The sequence below is a fragment of the Phyllostomus hastatus genome, unplaced genomic scaffold (assembly GCF_019186645.2).
Source record: "Phyllostomus hastatus isolate PE091 unplaced genomic scaffold, TTU_PhHast_1.1 phas_contig_495, whole genome shotgun sequence".
NCBI classification, from domain to species: Eukaryota; Metazoa; Chordata; class Mammalia; order Chiroptera; family Phyllostomidae; genus Phyllostomus; species Phyllostomus hastatus.
Genome location: NW_025333895.1, coordinates 9,971,435 through 9,992,184, shown reverse-complemented (window position 1 = coordinate 9,992,184; position 20,750 = coordinate 9,971,435). Strand labels below are relative to the sequence as shown.

The 20,750-nt window shown below is 65.9% G+C and overlaps 1 protein-coding gene across 5 annotated transcripts in view; it reads right to left on the bottom strand.

Annotated features, from left to right (window-relative positions):
* Nucleotides 1-20,750, bottom strand: part of EHMT1 (euchromatic histone lysine methyltransferase 1) — a 93,505-nt gene that overhangs the window by 24,344 nt on the left and 48,411 nt on the right. Inside the window, exons 5-13 of one of the 5 annotated variants that reach the window (XM_045846147.1) lie at nucleotides 18,992-19,149; nucleotides 18,532-18,720; nucleotides 11,922-12,002; nucleotides 10,565-10,685; nucleotides 8,319-8,450; nucleotides 7,344-7,489; nucleotides 2,750-2,893; nucleotides 1,758-1,984; nucleotides 544-699 (exon numbers count right to left, since the gene is read on the bottom strand). In XM_045846147.1, coding sequence (XP_045702103.1) covers nucleotides 544-699; nucleotides 1,758-1,984; nucleotides 2,750-2,893; nucleotides 7,344-7,489; nucleotides 8,319-8,450; nucleotides 10,565-10,685; nucleotides 11,922-12,002; nucleotides 18,532-18,720; nucleotides 18,992-19,149 — 1,354 coding nt within the window. The remainder of the gene's footprint in view (nucleotides 1-543; nucleotides 700-1,757; nucleotides 1,985-2,749; nucleotides 2,894-7,343; nucleotides 7,490-8,318; nucleotides 8,451-10,564; nucleotides 10,686-11,921; nucleotides 12,003-18,531; nucleotides 18,721-18,991; nucleotides 19,150-20,750) is intronic. The other 4 variants (XM_045846148.1, XM_045846150.1, XM_045846149.1 and 1 more) reach the window with 4 other exon arrangements.

The window sequence follows — 20,750 nt, the reverse complement described above, 5'->3', positions numbered from 1 at the left end:
GTGTCCCCGGACGAGGACGCCTGCTGCTGCTCACAGGGCAGGGACCCGGCCTCCTACAGGGCAGACAGAGGGCTGCCAGGCAGGCCGGAGGGGCCGGCAGGTCCGACCTCTGCTGCAGGGACCAGGGCCTGGCCGATGGCTCTGCGGCCGTGCGGTCAGCGCGGCAGGTGGGCAGCACGCGGGGGTGTCTGCACGCCCCTCACCGAGACGGTCCCTGTTCTGCCTCCAAAGCTGTTACCTTCTGCTCTCAGGGCAACGGGCAGTCACCAGTAACAACTCACTGAAGCAGCGCAAAACCACGTGTGCTGTCTCGGCAAACAAGCCGACGAGGAAGCTGAGCGGTGCCGCAGCGACCTCCCAGGAAGGCCCTGCGGCCTGGTGAGGGTGCCGACACCAGGGGGGTGGGACCCTGGCCGGCAGCGAGGCCACGAGGGCCTGAGGACCCCGCGTGCAGACAGCCCAGTGAGGGCTCCGCAGGGCAGCAGGCGTGCAGCGTGGCCGAGCAAGGCCCTGGGAGTGTCCGGACGCGCAGGCGGTCCTTACTTCTCCGAGTCCAGAGCGATGAGCGCGCTTTCCAAGGTCTCCTTCCCAGGTCCCGGCCTGGCCAGCCCGGCCGGCCCCGCAGGGTCGAAGCTCTCGGGTATCGGGGCAGCCATGCTTTGTGGCTTGTCATCCTCGGAGAGCGAAGGGCCGGCAACGCTTTGGGGAGGGGGGAGCACGTGAAATGCTGAGTTGTGGGGAGACCATGGAATCAAGGACACCGTTTGCTAGGACACGCCACCCCCCACCCCAAGCACACCGCTCCCCTGGGCGCGAGGAAGAGTTCCCAGGCTGAGTCCCGGCTCAGAGCCGAGTCCCAGAGAACAGTCACACCGACAACAGGGACGCCGTTCCCCGGGTGTCCAGGCCACGTGCCCACAGGTGCTTTTGGGCACGAGCCTCAGGCTGGACCCATCGAGCCCACGGCCCCCCCGGGACTGGGCCCCACGGGGAAGGGACTCGAAGGGCACAGGGCTGACGCCCTGCCCACACGCAGCTCTGCTGCGCCTCCCGCTCCAGCCTCCACCCGGCGGCCCCCAGTGCGGCCTCACAGCGCTCTCTGCGCTGCGGGACACCCGCAACGTGCCCCCCCGCCCGGCCGTGGGCGGGCTCTGCTGCTGCTGGAAAGGCTCCCTCCCGCTCTGTCTGCTAGCCGGACCCTGCTGGCAGGGAGCACAGCTCCCAGCTCCCAGTGCTTCTGTCTCGTCTCCTTTTCTCCCTGACCCCTCTCGGCACTGCGGGCTTCCCAGCTGTCTCTCCTGGGTTCTTTCAGGAAGAAAATTACATGCTTCCAATGCGAACCCTCGTTGCTTAGATTATGTTTGTGTTTAGCTCAGGCCTTTAAAACATAAAGCCGTAACGCGGACTGCAGCTGCTAACCTAAACCTCCAATGAGTGTGTACACACATGTGCAGGCATGTGCAGGTGTTTACCAACACGGACACGTGTGGGTGTGCAGGTCCGCGCGTGCACACACACTGACATGCACGAGCATGCACACATGTACACGAGTGCCTTCGATGTGTGTGCACGGTTATCCACGCACATCGAGAGCCGCCACCCACAGAGAGCACCCTGGACCTCACAGCGACGTGGGCAGGGCAGTGCTGCTGTGCAGACGGGTGAGCGGGGGGGGGGCCTGCGCCCCGCAGTGTCTTCCTGCCAGAGACGCGGGCGTGTGCTCGGCAGGGGGTCCAGGGGGCACAGCGGACGCCTACCTGCCCGTGGTGGTGTCGGCCCGGCCCTCCCCCGAGGCGCTCTTCTCCTGCCCTGGGGCCAGGGTCACCGTGGAGGTCGTGTCTGCCTTGGCGATCGTCACCTCCTTGGCCTTGGAGGCCTCTTCCCCGCAGTGGGGGCAGTAGCTGGCACCGCTGACGCGCGAGGCGCAGGCCTTGTGGAAGCGGTGCGAGACGCTGCTCTCGGGCTGGCACTCCATGAAGCTGCCCTGCGGGCGAGAGGCGGGGTTCGTCCCAGGGCCGGGCTGGCCGGCAGAGAACGGGGGGGGGGGGCGGGGGCAGGGGGGGGCGACTGAGCTTGTGGGGGGGGGGGGCACGCAGCGCGGCCTTCCCCGAGAACGCCCACGTGGCCCCACACCCCGAGGTCGAGGCCAGGCCCCGGCGGTCCAAGCCTGGGGGGAGGCTGCCCGTCAGGCCAGGTCCTGGGAGGGGCCCGCGGAGGGCAGGCCAGGGCGCCCGGAGGAGGCGCTGTCGGCAGCGGCCCCCGTGGCGCTGCAGGTGACCCAGCGACCTCAGGCGAGGCCTCTCCTTGGCGCAAAGGGGGTGAAATTGGGAAGCCGGAGCCAAAGCTCAAGGAACCCACAGAAGCAGCTCCCTGCCTTCTCGGCAGCAGCGGCAGCAGTGGACGAGGGCGTGGAACCCGCAGCACCCCGCAGTCGGCGGGGCCCTGGGGTGAGGAGCCCGCGCTGCAGGCGCAGGGGCACGCGAAGGCAGCAGCCGACGCGGGCCCAGGGGAAGCAGCGGGTGAAGGCGGTGCGGGAGGCACAGCGTGCCCTCCAGGACACGGGCTGCACACGCAAAGCTCAGAGGAGGAAGGCCCAAGGGCGCCCAGGCCCCCCCCGCCAGGCCCCCGTAGCCCACGGCTCCCGGGCAGGAGGCCGAGGCGTGCCGTGCGTGTGTGTGTGCGCACGCGGACCTCCAGGGTCCCGGGCCCGGCCGAGGCCCTGCCCGGGCGGCGAGGGCGGGGTGCTTACCGCCGTGCAGAAGTAGCCGCAGCCGGGGCAGCACTGGTGCTTCACCATCCGGCCCCGGTGGTCCTCGCACAGCACCAGCAGCGGCGCCTTGCTGGACGGGCGCATGAGCTCGTGCTTGACCACGCTGTTCGTGCACCGGCCCAGCTGCAACCAGACGACAGCGGGGTCAGCGGCAGGGCTGCCGGGGGCTGGGCAGAGGCGAGTCCAGGGTGGGATCACAACCCGTGTGTGCGGTCGAGGACATGCGCCCCCACGAGAGGGTGATCCGCGCACACGCGACTAACTCGGCAAAACCGAAGACGACACCCCGAGCGAGCCGGGGCCTCGGCTGGGTGCAAACTCACGCGCGACCGAGCGAACAGATGTGCACGGGCAGGACCGAGCTGGGCAGGACCACTGTCGCAGGCTGGCAGTGCGGAACGCACGTGAGTGTCTGAAACTCCCTGGAGCCCCCAGGTGGCCGGGGCAGCCAGAGCAAGTGCCAGACCACGGCTGCTGGCCAGAGTCGCTGCAGACCCCAGGCCTGGACGCCCCGGGGACAGGCTGGGGGGCAGCCCGGCACCTGCCAACGTCAGCCTCTTCAGTCCTCCGACAGGACCCTCCCTGCCCGTCTGGCGACCGATCGGCTGACACAGGCTCCGCCCCCACCCGGCGCGTGTGGGCACGAGAGAGTGGACGAGAGGGACGGAGCCCTGGGCCCCACGCCCCAGGCCCTGCCCTCCTCCTCGACGGCCCGCCCTCCCAGCGAAGGGCCGCGCGGGGACTCGGGACGGAAGACAGCACAGCGGGCGTGCGGGACCAGGGGCCCCCACAACGCGTCCCCGGGGTGATGGACCCAAGGCAGCTCTGAGGTGGGGTCCGGGGCTACAGAGGGAGACGCACCCCAAGGACAGAAGCGAGCTCCTGGGGTCAGAGACCAGGCAGGAAGAGGGAAGGGGCACCTGCAGAGGTGCGCTCACGGAGCTCGTCGTGTCTAACCAGCCTGACGGGGAACAGCAGGGTGTCTGGAGCAGAGACAGCGGCGACCTGCGGTGGGGGTTCCAGCAGGTCTGAGACCGAACTCCATGTGGGACAGGAGGGGAGGGGGCCTCACCACCACGTTGTCGTGACACGGCACGCCAGGTGCAGTCATGACACGGCACGCCAGGTGCAGTCGGAGCTGCGCACTGTGAGCCCGGGGCAGCCACCGGAAGCACCGGCAGTGGGTGTGAAGACCAGAGCCAGCGCTGACGAGGGACGTCCTCGCGGAGGCCGAGGGCTAAGGGAGCGGACTGACCGCTGGCGCCGGCCCGACTCCGTCACGCTGCTTCGCGGGGCCCGTGCGCCCGCAGCCCCGTCAGGCGGGTGGTCTGAGCGGCCGCTGGACAACAGGCGGACAGCTCATAGAGCACCCTGTGCACACCCGGCTCCCGGGGGCGTCCCGGAGACCTCGGGCCTCCGTCGCTGAGGAGACAGGGCCGCGACCACCCCAGGCCCGGGGCTGCGGAGCCGGCACCGCCGGAAATGGGGCGAAGGGCGGGAGCCAGAGTGGCACCAGCAGCGCGGGCCACAGGTCCTTGGCAGGGTGGGTGCTGCGCCACCGTGTGGTCCGAGAACCACTCACGCCTCGGTGGCCACTGTGACCCCGACTCCGTGCGAGCCGTGCCTCGGCACAGCTGGCGGGAGACGCAGCCCCAAGGCAGGGGAGCTCGTCGCTGAAGAGCCGCTGCCGCCCAAGGACGAGACAGGCGGGGCGTGGAAAGACAGAAGTCACCTGAGGGAAGGGCTGCGGCCCCAGAATTTCCTGGAGCCCCAACAAAACAGCAAGAGCAAGTGGACAGCAAAGCCCACACCCACACGCAACAAACCCCAGTCACTGCAGCCACAAGACTCCGTGGGGACCGTGGGGGGACAGAACCCAGAGCCAGGAGAGGGCAGGAGGAGGCCGGGCGGCCTCTCCCAGACACAGGCGCAGGACGGCACCAGAACAGCCAGGCGGTCCGCGTCCCCGCCAAGCCCACAGGGCTGTGCGCGCCAGAGCACCCGGCCTGCGGAACGCGCCCCACAACCTGCACGGGGCGCAGGGGGAGGCTGCCAGGACGGCGTGCAGGGGTGCGGGGCAGGGCGGGACGGGGGGCGAGAGAGGAAGCAAGGAGGGGACCAGGCCCAGGAGTTCTCAGCCTCCCGTCTCAGGCTCTTTTCCTCTTAGAATCACAAGAGTCCTGTCCCGAAAAGCTTTAATCCAAAAGGGGCACACCTACCAACACCTGCCACGTGGGAAACCGAAACTCTTTCAGTTATTAATTTACCTAAAGATAGCAACACACCCATCACGTGCCAACACAGAAAAGTGTTTCAATGGAAAAATATTTCTCAAAACAAAGAGACCTGTAACGAGGAGAGCGGCCTTGTCCTCTGCTGCTCGCACACTCTGTGGCGCATGCTGGGATGGGCGCTGGGCTCTCGCCACTGCTGCTGCGCCCCAAGCGTGCCGCCGCGCCTCCCTGGCGCCACGCCAAGAGTCACGCGGGCGTCTCCTCGAAGCCCGACGGCCCCGGGGAGCCCCAACCGCCTTCCATGGCGACGGAGGCGCTCCAGCGAGGCCGGCAGCAGGGCCTTGGGCCCTGCGTGATCTCACAGCACCGCGGGAGCGACCGCACCGCCGAGGCCCACGGGTCTGCTCGCGGCCAAAATGCCGCCTGCCCTTTGTGACACAGCGGCAGGCTCCAAACCTCTCCCCGTGAGCCCGCCGAATCCGGGAAGGCTCCCTGCGCAGAGGGCCCGTGGCCCACGGGTGGGGCAGGTTGAGCAGCGAGGACAAACCACGGAGAACTCAAGCCCCCGGAGCAGACCCTCGCGTGCGAGCCCACGGCGAGCGGAGGGGACGAGCCGGGAAGCGCGGGGCGGGGGACGCCGGGCGAGGGAGGGGGCGAGGCTCCATGCAGACCTGCGCCAGCTGGCGGAAGCAGCGAGCGAGCGGGTGGCCACCCCACAAGCCCCAGGAGCGGACACACCGGTCAGCCGAACGACGCGGCCCGCACTGGGCCGGCGGCCCCGGCGATTCCCCCCAAGGAAGCCGGCAGAGCCGAGTGCCGTGTCCGGGCCGCACCAAGGGGGAGACGGTGGCGCAGACGAGCATGCCGAACGGCACCGGGGCGCAGGACCCCCAGGCTGAAAGGGGCAATCTAAGACCGATGGGCGACGCCCCGGCCGAGGAGCTCAGCCGGTCCCGGCTTCCGTCCGAGGTGCCAGGGCTGTGGGCTCCGCCCCCTCAGGGCACACACGAGGACCCGCCATCGAGCGAGAGCACGAACGTACGTGGAACAACAAATCGATGCCCCCCCACCCCGTCCCCCCCCCCCCATCTCTAAAAAAAGGCGACAGACGGGCACCAGTGTCCAGGGCCACACGTATGGACGGTGAAACCACTCAGGGACCAGGGTGACCACGACCGAGGTCAGGGTGCCGGCCCCTCAGGGTCCAGCTCTGTGTCCCACGTGGTCGTGAGCGAGCACCTCTGTCCGTCTCGCGTGGTCTTGTTTCACGTTGTAACAAACACGCACATGACACGCTGAATACGGAAAAGGCCGTGAGTCAGCAAGACCCCGAAGGAGCCGGGGGTGGGGAGAGAAGCAGGAGGCTCGGACAGGGGGAGAGCGTGGTGCGTGGCACCACGGCTGCCTCTACAGGCGCCGCGCCGCTCGGGGCCCGCAGCCCGGCAGACGAGGGCCGGTCCTCGGGCCGGAACCCCGCCGCACGGCGCTCCGCAGCGTCCGGCAGGAGGGCGGCTCGGGCGGCGGAGTGAGGACGCACCACCGCCAGGAGAAGGCTGAGGAGCCGCGGCAGGAGGGTACTGAGGGCCCCGCTCGGACCCCGACGCATCCCGGCGCCGCTCCTGCCGGGCTGCCGGGGCGGTGCCCGGCTCCGAGGCACGCTGGCGAAAGCAGATCAAAGCAAAGCTGAGATGGCGAGGGCCGGACTCCCTCGGGTCTGGGACCAAGCGCTCAGGCCACAGGAACCAAGGGGCACGACCTAACAGCAAAGAACGCCATCGACCCCAGGGTCCGGGAAGGTGCCCGGCGCACCCAGGGCCTCTGCCAGGCCGGCAGCGGGGACTCTGAGGAAAGACCGAGACGGCCGGCCTCCCCACCCGCGTCCGACTGCGGACGGGGCACCGCGCCACGGGGAGTCGCCACGGTCTCCGCCCCGAGAGGAATGTCCTCCGTTCAGAGACACCCCGTGACGTTCTGCAGGACACGGGGCCTGCTTCAGAAGGCCGGCTCATGGCCAGGACGCGGTCAGAGGGAGGGACGCGTCTCAGCACTGGTGACGGCGAGTCCGGGGACAGGGTCCGAAGGGCGAGCGCCCGCTGTCCCTGGGGAGGGCCCTCTGCGAAGTGGGCAGGCTGCGCGTGAGGCTCACGGGCGACTAGCCTCGGGCGCAGCCCCGCCACTCGCCCGTCCAGGTCTGCGTCTGCGGCGAGGCGTGACACTCGCGGGCAATGAGGCCGTGACGACGCCACACACATGGCCGTCTGCACCTATGCCCCGCTGGCACCTGCCCGCCCCGGACCTCCCGCCCGGACGCAGCCCTGCCGGGCGACAGAGACGCTCACCTCGTGGTCCACACTCTCCGTGGCCATGCACTGGTTGTTGGCCAGAGTGGTGATCTCTCGGCTCTTCGGGGTCTCCATCCGGCAGCTGCAGAGGGGCACTTCCTGAAGGCCGTCCGTCTCCCCTGCGTCAGGACCGCCGGCCAGCCCTGGGTCACACACACACACACGCGGGCGCGTCGGCACCAGCGGGAGGCGTGCCTGGCTCCGCTCCACCTGGCGCCACGCAGTCCCCGCCCCCAGGGGCAGGAAACACAAGCGGCACGGCGGCCAGGCTGGCACCCGGCACCGCCCGGCCCCCAAGAACGACTCGTGCGCCCCGCTCTCAGAGCCGGGGGGCCAAGTGCACAGAGAGGTGGCACCCGCGCCGGCTGTGCCCGCCTGCAGGCTCTCCCCCCAGAGTCTCCCACCTGCTTTTAGGGGTTCAGGCACAGAGGCTCACACCCAATCCCACTGGGGAGCGTGTGGCAACAGTCTCCTTCCTACTGGGCACCCCCTGCCCCACGGCAAGAGAAGGAGATGTTGGGAAAACCAGGATCGGGCCAGGAATGTTCAGGAGAAGACGGCGCATCATCCTTCTCCCAGGCCCACTTTACTGGAAGGGGAGGAGGCCAAAGCCCAGACTGCAGCCCGGCCTGCTGGGCCGCCAGGCCCCGCCGACCCGACCGCGGCGGCAAGGGTCGCTGCCCCCAAAAGGAGGACATGCTCCGCATGCCGCTCCTCCCGAGACGGTCTGCGGGGGACGCCAGGCGGCCAGTGCTGCCAGCGGTGCACGACGGCCCGCCCCCCAGCAACAAGGAGTGTGTCCTCCCAGGGATGCCGCGGAGACGCCAGCTCCTGCCCGTGTCTGTCTGCCATCAGGATGCCTCTAACCACACCTTCCAGCGCGGCCGCCAGCGGGCCTCACGCCGACACTGAGGCCGACACCCAGCAAGCAGAGCGAGTCAGTGCCCGGCCAGGTCACGGCCCAGTGCTCACCTTCTCCTTGTGAAGGCAGCGTCCCCTTGACACGGAGGTCCAGGGAGTCCAGAGAAACTTCCATGTACCCCGCGCTGTCTCCCGGCGCCGCAGGCTCTGCGCTTCCCAGAGACGACATGTACCCGTCGGAACCTGCGTCAGAAGCACCCCTGTCGATGCCACGCGGCCCCCCAGGCCCCAGACTCGGGGCGAGTGACCCGTCCAGCACAGCCACCAGACGCCACCGCGTGCGGCCCCCCAGGCCCCCACCACGTCGCTGCCTGTGCCGGCCCCGCCCACCCCCCCGTCTGCACACAGCACGCGTGGCGGGAAACGAAGGCTCTCGCGCGTCATGACCCCTTCTCCGACACGGCGCCAGCGAGGGGAAGCTGGCCCAGCGACCGAGGGCAGGGCAGGCACGTGCGTGTGCGTGCTCCGTGAGCGCCGCTTCCCACAGAACAGAGCTGCGACCCGTCCACACGGGCCTCCCGGTGCCGCCGCCCCAACGTCCGTTTGCCTGAGCACCGTCTTCGTCAGCGAGGTGGGAGAACCCCGAAACGACCGTGGGAAAGAGCAAGTCCTGCAGCGCTGTGCTGCCAAGACAGCGGGCAGAGGGGGGTGGGCAGACAGATGAAGAGTGGATGGACAGATGGATGGATGATGGGCGGAACAGACTAAACGTCCAAGGACGGCCCGCCCAGCGTCAGCAAGACTGGAAGGGTGAGACTCGAACACCCACCCAGAGGGCGATGTGGGGACCACTGGGTGCCCGTCTGCACGCAGCTGTCGGCTGGGCCCCCTCGCACCACGGACACTCACCCACAGTGGGCCCGAGACCCAAGGGCAAGGGCTGCGAGTGCAAAACTCCGGGAGGGAAACACAAGACCAGCTCTCTGCCCCTGACAGTCCGTCAAGACGTCCAAGATCACAGACCACGAACGTGGAAGGACGACAGGCACAACTCTGACCCCGACACCAGGACGAGGTGCCGCGTTCACGGGACACGCGCCCACAGACGGCTGAGAAGAGGTGGCGCACGCCTGACTCCAGGTGAACAAGAGACACGTTTTTCCAAAAGAAGGGGCAGAAGAACCCACGTGCACCCTGGTGTCGGCACGGACACGCCCCGCAGCCACCAGCGGCGCCGGAGGGGCCCGGCCATGGCGGACGGGCAAGGACAGGGCCCGGTCTCTGCTCTGCGGCAGGGGAAGAGGGTGCGTGCTTTGGTGAACGGTCCCCTAAAAAGTCGGACACAGAGCATGACTCAGCCACTGCCGTCCAAACGCACGCCCACGAGAAGCGCGGGCGTCTCCTCAACGGAGGAGGACGCGCCACGTGCGCGGCGGCTGCCCTGCGGAGCAGCCCCAGACCGCAGACAGCCCAGCTGCCTGCCTGCCGGCGAGCGGCACACGCCGTGGACAGCCCCAGCCTGGAGCCCGCCTGGCCACCCCGGTCTGCACACGGCACGGCCGACTCTCCCGCAGGCACCCTCAGAGCAGCCAGGGACAGGCACCTGCCCAAGGACCCATGCACGGTCGGCAGTGCCGGCCGCCCGCAGAGACAGGTGCCCGGGGGCGGAGGGCTGGCGGGGGCGGGGGGGGGGTGCCCACGACTGGGAGCGCGAGGAGATCGCACCAGCGAGGCCCCTGAGGGACACACCCGTGTCTGACGCGAGCCCTCGGCAGCAGAGCTGCCGCAGGAACACCCCCTCCACCGCCCGCCTCCGCCATCGGGAGCAGGGGTCTGCCCAGAAGACCAAAGGCCACCCACAGGACACTGGGCTTCCACACAGGTCATGGACCCCCAGCCACACAGGGAAGCTGATACACAAGCCCCATGAGCTCAACACCCAACAAGGAAGCCAGTGAATGTCACACGTTAGCCACAAGAAGGCCACTTACGGGTCACCTGAGTGTCTCTACCAAAGAGATTTCAAACAGCTTTCCTTTTTTAAAAAAACAGATGGCCCTGGCTGGTGTGGCTCAGTGGGTTGAATGCCGGCCTGAGAACCAAAGGGTCGCTGGTTCGATTCCCAGTCAGCGCACAGGCCTGGGTTGTGGGTCAGGTCCCTGATGGGGGCATGTGAGAGGCGACCACACATTGATGTTTCTCTCCCCTTCTCCCTCCCTTCCCCTCTTTCTAAAAACAAAATAAAAATCTCTTTAAAACATAAAAACAAGGGAAAACAAAAACAGAACCAGATGAAACCCTGGAGACCCCAATCCGGGCCGGCTTTGCCCAGGGGTCCAGAGCGGGCTTGCGTTTACCTAGCACGCTGCTGGGCTTCCTTTTGTTTCTCCGCCTCCGCTTCCTGGCGGGCTTGACCCAGGGGCTGTCGGGCTTGCCTCTCCGCTTGAGGAACTTCTTCCTGATGCTGGACTCTGAGCTCTGGGGACCAGAGGGCAGACAGGAGACGCTGAGCAGGGGCCCACAGAGCCCGCGTGCGCCCGCTCTGCTTCCTGGGAGAACAAAACCCCTGCTCTGCCCTGACTCTCCAACCAGAAGGTCCCCTCCCTTTCAGACGCTGCTCGGGGTCCCACTCGCAAAGACACCCAGGCTTGTCCCCAGACGAGGCGTCCCCCTAGGCCCAGGCGTCTCACAGGACAAATGCGGGGCCAGGAGCACCGACGTGGAGCGTGTGGGTCCCCCGAGCCCGGCACCAAGAGGACGCACGAGGAAGCCCCGCTCGGGAGCGCCGCGGCTCAGCGGGGCCGCGTCTCGGCAGAGGGTGCGCGCTGCCCGAGAGGCGAGGGCCGGCAGGGCCGGTGCCAGCGCCCGTGTCGCGGCCTGTCGCCAAACGGGAGCACGGCGGGTTCCCGGCAGTTGGGGTTTTTTCGCGTGTGTTTCTAGCACCCAGGCGAGGGGCGTCCACCTGCCACGAGTGACAGACGGACACGCAGCACCGACGGCCGCCCGCCTGCCGCGGGCACCGAGCAGCTGCAAAGAAAGTGTTCACGAGACAGACAGACAGACACCACGTGCAGCAGCTGGCCTTGCCTCCGACCGCCCCAGGGTGGGCACGCACGGCCCGCCGCCCTGTGCCCCGCTGCCTGACCCCTCGGGCGCCCCTTGCCATCAAAGCTGCACCGAGCACCACCCCCAAGACTGTCCCTGCACCCGACTGCCCCAGGCTCCATGCACTCCCTCACCTTCCCCTGCCCCGTGACCAGCCGCCACCACCGGCCACCCTGTGTCTCCCAAGGGCGCTCCGAAGCCCTGCAGCTCGGAGGCCCGCTCCGGGCCCCGGCCGCGGCTCCCAAGCCCTGGCCCCACCCACTCCCAGCTCCCTGGCCCTGCCCTGGTCCTGCCTCCACGAAGCTGCCACCTGCCTGCCCACCGGTAGCAACTGACTGGTCCTGGCTCCCGCCCCGCACTGCCCCGACACCAGCCCGCCGACAGGCTCCGCCCCACACCTCAAACCTCCTCCGCTCACAGCCCTTGCGCCGGCACCCGCCCCAGGCAACCCCTGCCGTCCGTCCGCAGGGCGTCTCTCGGCCCCTCTCGCAAGGCCGGCCCACTCCTGCCAGTGTCCTCGAGGCCCCGCCTCCTCGCAGCGCGCACGTGAGCCCGGTGTCTCCCGACCCCCTCGGCCACGAACACGAGTCGGAGTGCACTGCTGGTTACCAGGTCAGACTCGTCTCCGTCCTCCTCCTCCTCCTCCCCGGTGCCGGCCGACTCCTGCTCCTCTTCTGACTCTCCGTCCATCTGGCCAGCCGCACGCCAGGCCGAAAAGAGAACAGACACTCGTGAGACCCCTCAGCGGCAGCGGTCTGATCAGAGCACGTTTTCCACACACTGGCCACACACGCTGGAGATGGGGGCAGTCTGTGAGGTGGCGGGGCCCCCCCGCCGCAGACCACCGCTCAGTAAGAGGCGAGTGCACCTGACGCGTGCTGTGTGTGGCAGAGCTCATGAACTACAAAGCAACAAAACACACAGTAAAAACATTTTCAGAGACCACCAGGTAACAGAGAGTGAACCCCCGCCCCCGTGCGCCCAGCCCAGCCCCGGGGGCCTCACAGTCAAGATGGAGCATGCGGGCTGCACACACGAGGGGCCTGTCTGCTGGGACGGCGGTCGCCACACAGTTTTGTGTCACTTTCACTAAAAACACGTTTTGGAGTTCTTGCCACACCAAACCACCACGTACACCTCACTCCCGCCGCTACGCACGCCCTTCCCCCCGACACCGCCGACCCGGCACGCGGACCTGTTCGGGGTGAACGGGCCCTGAGGTGGGGCCCACACGCCGGCCGGGCTCCGTGGGGCTCACAGCGACTCCATCGGCTCCGACGGCCCCTCGCAACCCCACACCAGGCTGCGCCCCAGGCCAGCCAGGGCCCTCCAGGACCGGCCACAGGCGGGCGCCGCCATCTGCACAGGGCGCTCGGGAAGCTCCAAGCACAGTGCTGGCTGTGCCCAGAGGCGCCGCCAGCCCCGAGAGGGCCACGTGTCCCCGGGCAGAGAGAACGCCTCCCTCGACGTCACCCCACTCCCGTCTCACCCGCCGTGCCCGATGGGACCTCCCCTGCAACTGCGCTCCACTGGGTTCCGGGTCTCCTGCGACCCGCAGGCACCGCACACGCGGGACCCCAGCGCTCAGCCCGCTGACTGTGCTAACACGGCTGCGCTGCGTCCTGCACGCTTCGCTTCTTGCATTCCACCACACGGAACCTCGGAGGTTTCCTCCGGACCGGTCACGCGTGTCCGTCCTTCCCTTCTTGGCTTCTGGGTCGGTGCCGTGCACAAGCAGGCCTTCCTCATTGGACATCAGAAAAATAGTTCCCAACATTTCCTGCCGCCGGGCAGCATTCTGTGCTGACACTTTGCATCTGGAATTTACTGTTTTGAACAGCGGCTCTGCTGGGCAGCAGCTCACCCAACCCAGACCACCCTTTCCAAGTACCCAGTGGGGCGGTCTTCACCCACGCAGACTGCAGCCCGCCCCCGTCCAGACCCAGGAAGGAGGCTCCACGGTTCCGTGCCCATGAGCAGAGTCCAGTCTATTTCCCCCCAAAGACCAGTCGATTATTCCAGCAACATTCACTGAAAAGTCACGATCCCCAGACGCCCACTCAAAACGCGTCATCACAGCGAACACTGTCTGTCCGCGCCAATGGTTGGCTGTGGACTCCCCCGCCCACTCTGCTCCAGGCTCACGAGCCCCCAGCCCAGCCCCCGGCCCAGGCTGGCACTGCTGCCCCCGCCACTCCTCTCGCTGTGGACAGCCCCCGCACCCGCTGCCGCGGAGCCCAGAGACTCCGGGGGGACCGCCCTGCATCTGTGGGCGGCCCGGGGAGGCAGCACCGGTCCTGCCTGCTCAGACACACGACAGGTCTTCCCACGAACTTGCCTGTTTAACCTTCCGGCAAAGTCTCCCAGTTTTCCTCTACACGCAACAAACGTTTCTTGTTAAATTTGTTGCTAAGTACACTGGCAACACTGAACAATTACCGGGTTTTTAACAATTACAACCATCCTCTGTGGCTCCAGGAGCGACGCTGTGGTGTGCCTCTCAGACCCGACCTCCCAAAGCCCCACGCCCGGTCTGCGCCCGAGGCAGCTCGCCCCGGCAGTGGGCGCGTCCCCCAGTGCGTCCTGCTCAGTGAGTCCCGTCCGGGTGTCTTCCAAGACCACTGCCGCCGCTGCCGCCCTGTCCCCAACGGGCCTCTGCGCCCACGCAAGGAACTCGTGGTTCTGTCTTCACCGCGGGACGGTCGGCTCACCAGCGGGGAGACTTTCTCAGCTGCTTTCTTCGGACTCTGTAGAGGGACGACTCCGTTCTCAGCACACTTCTCCCTTGTCCTTGGAACTTCAGGTGCTTCTTTCCCGCCTCGCTCCCAAGACCGCCGGGGTGACCAGTGCAGCGGCGTCTGGGGTGGGGAGAGGTGGCCACGCCCCCCCCGGCACTGCCGACGTCAGAGATGCCCTGCAGCGCTCCGCACCACGCACACGGCCCCGTGGCAGGGCTCTGCTGACTTCAGTCGGCTGCACTCAGCGTGCTGCCTCCAAACGCCGCCGGGGAGCCTCTCACGGTGCAGAGACCGAGCCAGGGGACCACCGGAGAAAACGGGCAGACACGACCTGGCCCCGGCGGCGGCCGAGATGACTGAAGGGAGGGAGGACGTGGCTCTGCGAGGGCCCCTGGGTGCCAGCAGCACGGCAGCCGTGCAGAAGAAGGCCCGCCCTGAAGCCCAGGGAAACTGGGGGGAGGGGGAGCAGCCGACGCAGCTGACACAGCCAGGACCCGACTTGGGATGGAGAGCGGTAGGGCGCCCCCCAGGGTGGGCACAGGCTCAGCCACTGGGAGGCCAGCAGGAGACCCTGACCCAGCGGGACTGGCCCCGGTTACCAGGCCTGGCTTTGCCTCACGCCCGGGAGTGGGAGTGCAGCTCTCCCCAACCCAGCACCCAAAACGCCCTTGACCCCCAGCTGCCTGCCAGGTGACCGGGCCATGTGACTTGCTTCCAATCTGAATGGCGAGTGCTGGTCGCACCGGTGAGAAGGTGAAAGGGGGTACCATGCTGGCACCACAACAGGGGCTCACTTCCCACCGAATGGTTTTCCCCCTCACCCGAGGGCGTGCCTTTACTGCCTTGAGAGGCAGGAAGGAAGGGAGGGAGACATTAATGTGAGAGAGAAGCACCAATCAGGCTGCCTGCTGTACATGCCCTGACCGGGAACCAAACCCACAACCGTTTGGTGCATGGGATGATGCCCCAAGGGAGCTGCTGAACCAGGGCCCCACGAAATAACATGTAGAAAGGACAGGAAACCAACCAGCAGACAGACAGACAGACAGACAGACTGCTGAGCCCTGAGCAGGCACCTCACAGAGACAGGCACCCAAACGCAGGCCAGCAGGAGGCCAGCAGGAGGCTCTGGGACTCGGGAGAGGCAGGGCTGATGGCGACGCTGACCTGGTGGATGGCCAGTGGAGACCTCAGCGGGACGCTGTGCGCTGTGTCTCTGCGGCTCACGTGACACGCAGCTGTGCTCACAGGTGGGCACCCGACAGCCACGTGTGCTCACAGCAACACCATCCAACACAGTCCCAACACCACCAACCACAGGACGCGCCGTCGGAACACGGCCGCGTGTCTCGTGGTGGTTCTCGGGCCTTCTGACCTCAGGACCCTTCACTCCCTTAAAAACCACGGAGGGCGACAGAGCACTTCCGTCCACGTGTGTGCTGTCTGGTGACGGTCACCGTCGGAGAGCTGTCCTGGCCAGAGTGCAGCTGCCACAAAGGCAGCAAAGCGGCAACGGCCGCCAGGCAGGCAGCGCTCCCCAAGGGTGCCCTGACCCCAGGCGCCAGAGAGGCCCTCGGAGACCGGAGAGGGCTGGAGAAGCCCCTGTGCCACCACGGCGAAGACGAACTGACAGTGGAGAGAATTCCCACGGACACAACACTGCCTGGATAAGCCCCACTTCAAAAAATGCCCCCGGCGGGATTCCATTTGCGCAACAAACAAGAACGAGAGCAGACACCCTGTGGAGACGGGGAGGGTGTCAGGGTGACCATCCCAGCCCAGACTCGGCCTAGGGGGACACAGCTGTGGTGCCCCGACCCCCGCAAACTGAACCCGGGCGTCCACGCCGTCACAAAGCACTCGCCAAACCCAAGTGCACGCGCTGAGCAGGGCACACGGCTCTGGCGCACACTCACGCTCTCCCGGCCCCAAGTCCCGTCAGGGCCCCTCCGTGGCCACCACGCCGGCCAGGCCAGTCTCCCCCGCAGGGGCGGGCACACTGCCCGCCACTCCCAGCTCCCGGGGACGGCCCCCACACCAAACCAACGCTCGCTGGTGACTGCTGCGGCCGACCGCTGTTCTGCCGTCTGTCTGTTTTCCGCCAGCCACTCCGTCGTCCTCACCCCGCCTTGTGTCTCCATTCTGATCAGCCTCACATTCGTTCAACTTTTTCCTGTGTCGCTACATCTAGTTACTCAGTGTCGGCACTGTCTTGCAGATGAAAACCTCGATCGAAACAGAGAATCTAGAAACAGACTCAGGTTCACTTGCCAGGCTGTATACGACAAAGGTAGCTTTTTAGAAAGCAGTGGAGCTAAAGAAAACAATATCAAAGTAAAAGAGAACCAACTGTAGGGGAAAACATATTTGCCAATGACACGTCAGACAAGGGTTTAATCTCCAAAATACATAAAGAACTTACACAACTCCACTCTAAGAAGACAAGCAACCCAACTAAAAAATGGGCAAAGGACTTGAACAGACACTTCTCCAAGGAGGACATACAGAGGATCTAAAGACACATGAAACGATGTTCAATATCGCTAGCTATCAGAGAGATGCAAATTAAAACCACAATGAGATACCACTTCACACCAGTCAGAATGGCCATCATAAACAAAGCAACAAACAACAAGTGTTGGAGAGGTTGTGGAGAAAAGGGGTCCCTAGTGCACTGCTGGTGGGACTGCAGACTGGTACAACCACTATGGAGAACAGTATGGAACTTCCTCAGAAAACTAAAAATGGATCTGCCTTTTGACCCTGAGATTCCACTGCTGGGACTCTACCCTAAGAACCCTGAAACACCAATCCAAAAGAACCTTTGCACCCCGATGTTCATAGCAGCACAATTTACAATAGCTAGATGCTGGAGGCAACCTCGATGCCCATCAGTAAATGAGTGGATCAAAGAACTGTGGTACATTCACACAATGGAATTCTGTGCAGCAGAGAGAAAGAAGGAGCTCCTACCCTTTGCAGCAGCATGGATGGAGCTGGAGAGCATTATGCTAAGTGAAACAAGCCAGGCAGTGAGAGACAAATACCATGTGATCTCACCTATAAGTAGAACCTAATCAACAAAACAAACAAGCAAGCGAAATACAACCAAAGACACTGAGATAGAGGACAGACTGACAGTGACCAGAGGGAAGAGGGGAGGGAATTTCAGGGGAAAAGGGGAAGGGTTTGCAGGAACAAGTGTAAAGGACACAGGGACAAAAACTAAGGGGGGTGGAAATGGGCGGGAAGTGGGGAGGGTTGGGTGGGTGGGCTGGATTGGGAGTAACAGGGAGAAAACTGTACTTTGACAATGATTAAAATTAAATAAAAAAAAAAAGAAAGAAAGCAACGGAGAGGAAATCAGCCAATAAATGCCATCGACACACGTGAATAACCACGTTGAGAGAAACCTCACAGTCTGCGCTTCAAGATGTGATTTACACCCCATACAGTCCACCCAGTTTACCTTGCGTCACCAAACCCAACCCCTGCGAATCGCAGGCGCACAGGGCAGAGGAAACATGGCAAGTGCCCCAAGGCGCTGCGTCAGTCCACACAGGGCTGGGCCGCCAGCGAGCAGGGCCGCTCTGTCCTGATGAGAACGCGGGGCCAGGGCTCGCACAGCAGCAGCCCGGTGCGCAGAGCCACCCGAGGGCCGGACCCCAGTGCCCTGGAGCCACCGCCCGACCCCACGTGCACACACAGCGTCCACGGACGCTGCTGGAGGCGCGCAGCCGGAAGAGCAGTGAGCAACGCGCACCTCGCAGGGGCTCGCAGAACGGTCACTGGCTGTAACAGCCCGGCTTAACAGTGACCGCAGTCCCCTCAGTGCTCCGTGGGTCAGTGAAACCACAGCCACCGACGCCACCTCGCTCCCCAGCACGCCACACGCGCTCCAGCTCTCCCTTGGGCCTCGGACGGCAGACGTGCACCCAGGCATCCCGGTCTGCTCAGGCCCCGGAGCCACCCTGGCCCTGGGCTGAGCCCCAGCACCAGCTGCGGACCGTGCCCAGCAGGCAGGGGCCACAGTGGGACCACTGGGACTGAATCACCGCATCGACAGCCCCCAAAACTGGTCCTCGGGTGGACACATGGGCATGCACCAGGCACTAACAGATTGCGGGTGCCTCAGCAGCCCTGACACCGCTCACTCCCACCAGAAGGACAGGAGGACAGGGGCTCCCAGTCCCACCCCCCGGAGGGAGCGCTGCACCTGTGTGGGGGGAGGGGCGCCACACCGAGGCCCACAGCACACGGCTCTTGGGATCCACCAACCAAGTCCTGTCCGTCTAGAGCTGAAGAGCTCAGACATTTCTTTCAATGACCGTTGTGCAGGGAGATGAGCCCGTCCCTGCTAGAGAGGGACCACCTGAAGCTTTGAGGAACCAGGCAAAGACCCAAGTTGGGCACAGACAGGGGAGGGGCAGCCTGGCACGGCCCAGACCACCCCCTCAGGACCGAGGCAGGGAGAGGCCCACCTTCTGGGTGCGGTCGCTACCCGACGCACTCTCTTTGGAAGTCCTGCTGTCCTCCGGGGGAAACGCGGCCGCCTGCTCGGACCCCTGGTCCTCGTCCTCGTCGAGCTCCTCGGAGTCGTCCTCCTCCGAGTCCATCTCCACGCTCTCCCCATTCACGTGCAGGGCGCCATCGCCCAGGTCCTGCTCACTCTGGAAGAGGGGCGGGGGCGCATCCGTGACGTGAAGCCCGGGAGCGGGGCTACCTGCTAACCTGCCAGGGCAGGGGGTGTGGGGCACGCGGGGTGTGCGGCGGGGAGTGTGGGGGGCGCAAGGTGGCTTTCAGCACGCCCCAGACAGGAGGTGCAGCCTGGGGCCTCGGGAAGGGACCAAGGTCGTCCAGGCACCAGCCACCTCGCACTCGCCCTCGAGCCACAGCCGGGCCTCCCCGTGCCCGGGTGGTCGACGCCAGCGGCCTCCTTACCTTGGTGCCCACAGTGGAATGAGTTATACTCTTAAACATCTCAATCACCGTCCTCTGCTTTAACACTTTGGTCTTTCTCTTAGGAACCAGGCTATAGGTTCCCATTCTTCGTTTTTTCTTCCGAGACACTGCAGCTGCTAAAACAAAAGGCAAGGAAGCTAAAAAAAAAAAGTCAAAAGGAGACAAGAAGGGAAAGAAGTGCCATTCAACTGTTTTTCCAATGCAGGTGACAGCTCTCAAGACCCGACCACCGACATCACCCCCACGCCGCAGCGACAGCACAGGTGACCGTCCTGAGCTGCCCAGACGGAGCAGGGGACACGCCACAGGCCGTGCGGTCAGTTCCCAGGACAGGCTGGGCCGTGTGGACGCACCGCCGACCCCGGAAGCCCTGCTCCCGAGCACCAGTGCAGTGGGGCAGCGAGGCCCCAGGACGGCGGACTCACTCAGTCACAGGGAGAGGGTGAGGGCGTCCCCACTTATCACCCGAAGGAGCAGTGACTCGCACATCCAGTGTGTCGGGCGCCGAAGCACAGCCACAAGGCAGGGCCCAGTGACCTCCCCGCCACCCGACTCTCGCCGGCAGCCCCCAACCTCGGGGGAAGAGGCCCCTGAGGGGCTGCGGCAGGCTGCGAGGACTGGGGGGGGGGCCAAGCGTCGGGGTGGCGGAGCGCAGCGGCAGGGAGGCTGAGTGGGGGCCTGGCCCTTCTGGATGGTGCAGTGCCAGGATGGCTGGTTTCACACAGTGAGGTTCTCAACGACGTTTTACGTTTTAGAAAAGCCCCAGGGTTTAAGATACTTCTGAAAACCACTGAGAGGAACTCACGTGTGCCAGTTCCACCAGGTGCAGAACCGGGCAGCAGGGACACCCGCACAGGCGGGGGCTGCAGGCCCTGTGCAGGGGGCAGAGGGGGGGCTGCGGGGCTGGAGGACGGGGTGCCTCCTGCGGGGGGGGGTGGGGGGCGGCACGCAGGACGCCAGGACAACCGCTGGGCGGCCCTGCAGCAGGCCCCTAGCAGGGGACTCGCACCTGCCTCATCACAGGAAGCCTGCCCTGCCTGTTCTCAACTGCACGCGGGGCAGGGGCGGGGCTGGCGCCAGCACTGGGGCACCCCGCCTACGGCCTGAGTCCCACAGTCCTGGGCGGCGGTGAGGGGGCGGTGCGGCTTGCACTCGGACCCACATGTGAACTCGCTCATCCTTCCTGCCTGTGCAGCCCAGCTGGGAAAGAACAGGACCTTCCGGGACCACCCCCACAGCGACCTCACCCCGAGCTTCCTGAAGGAGGCAGCCTGCGAGGGCAGAGGGGGCACGGGGCCTGAAGGACACTAGGGACGGACGGAGGTGCTCCCAGAGGATGCTGCCCACAGGCCGCACTGTGCGGACGGCACCGCCACCGTCCCTGGAAGCCTCTCTGGCCTCCCGCGGGTGGACAGGCACGCAGGGCCGGCCCGAAGGCCAGGCAGCCGGGCGGGGGTCCCTCACTAGGGGACCACTGTAGACCCAGGGTGGGTGAGCCCTGGGCCTCCCTGGCAGGGACAGCACCGGGGCAGCTGGGCTGGGGGAGTCTCTGACACCAGAGAGCACCGGGCCTCGCACTAGCATGCTGACCAGCCATGTCCTGCTGACCTCGACCAGCCAGGAGGAGGCAGAGAGGATGCTGGGAAACTGCCAACTCACGGAGCACGTCTTCTCAGAAAACCCAGATGAAAAAGATGGCACAACCTAAGGCTAAATGGGGAGAAGCCGAACACCCTGA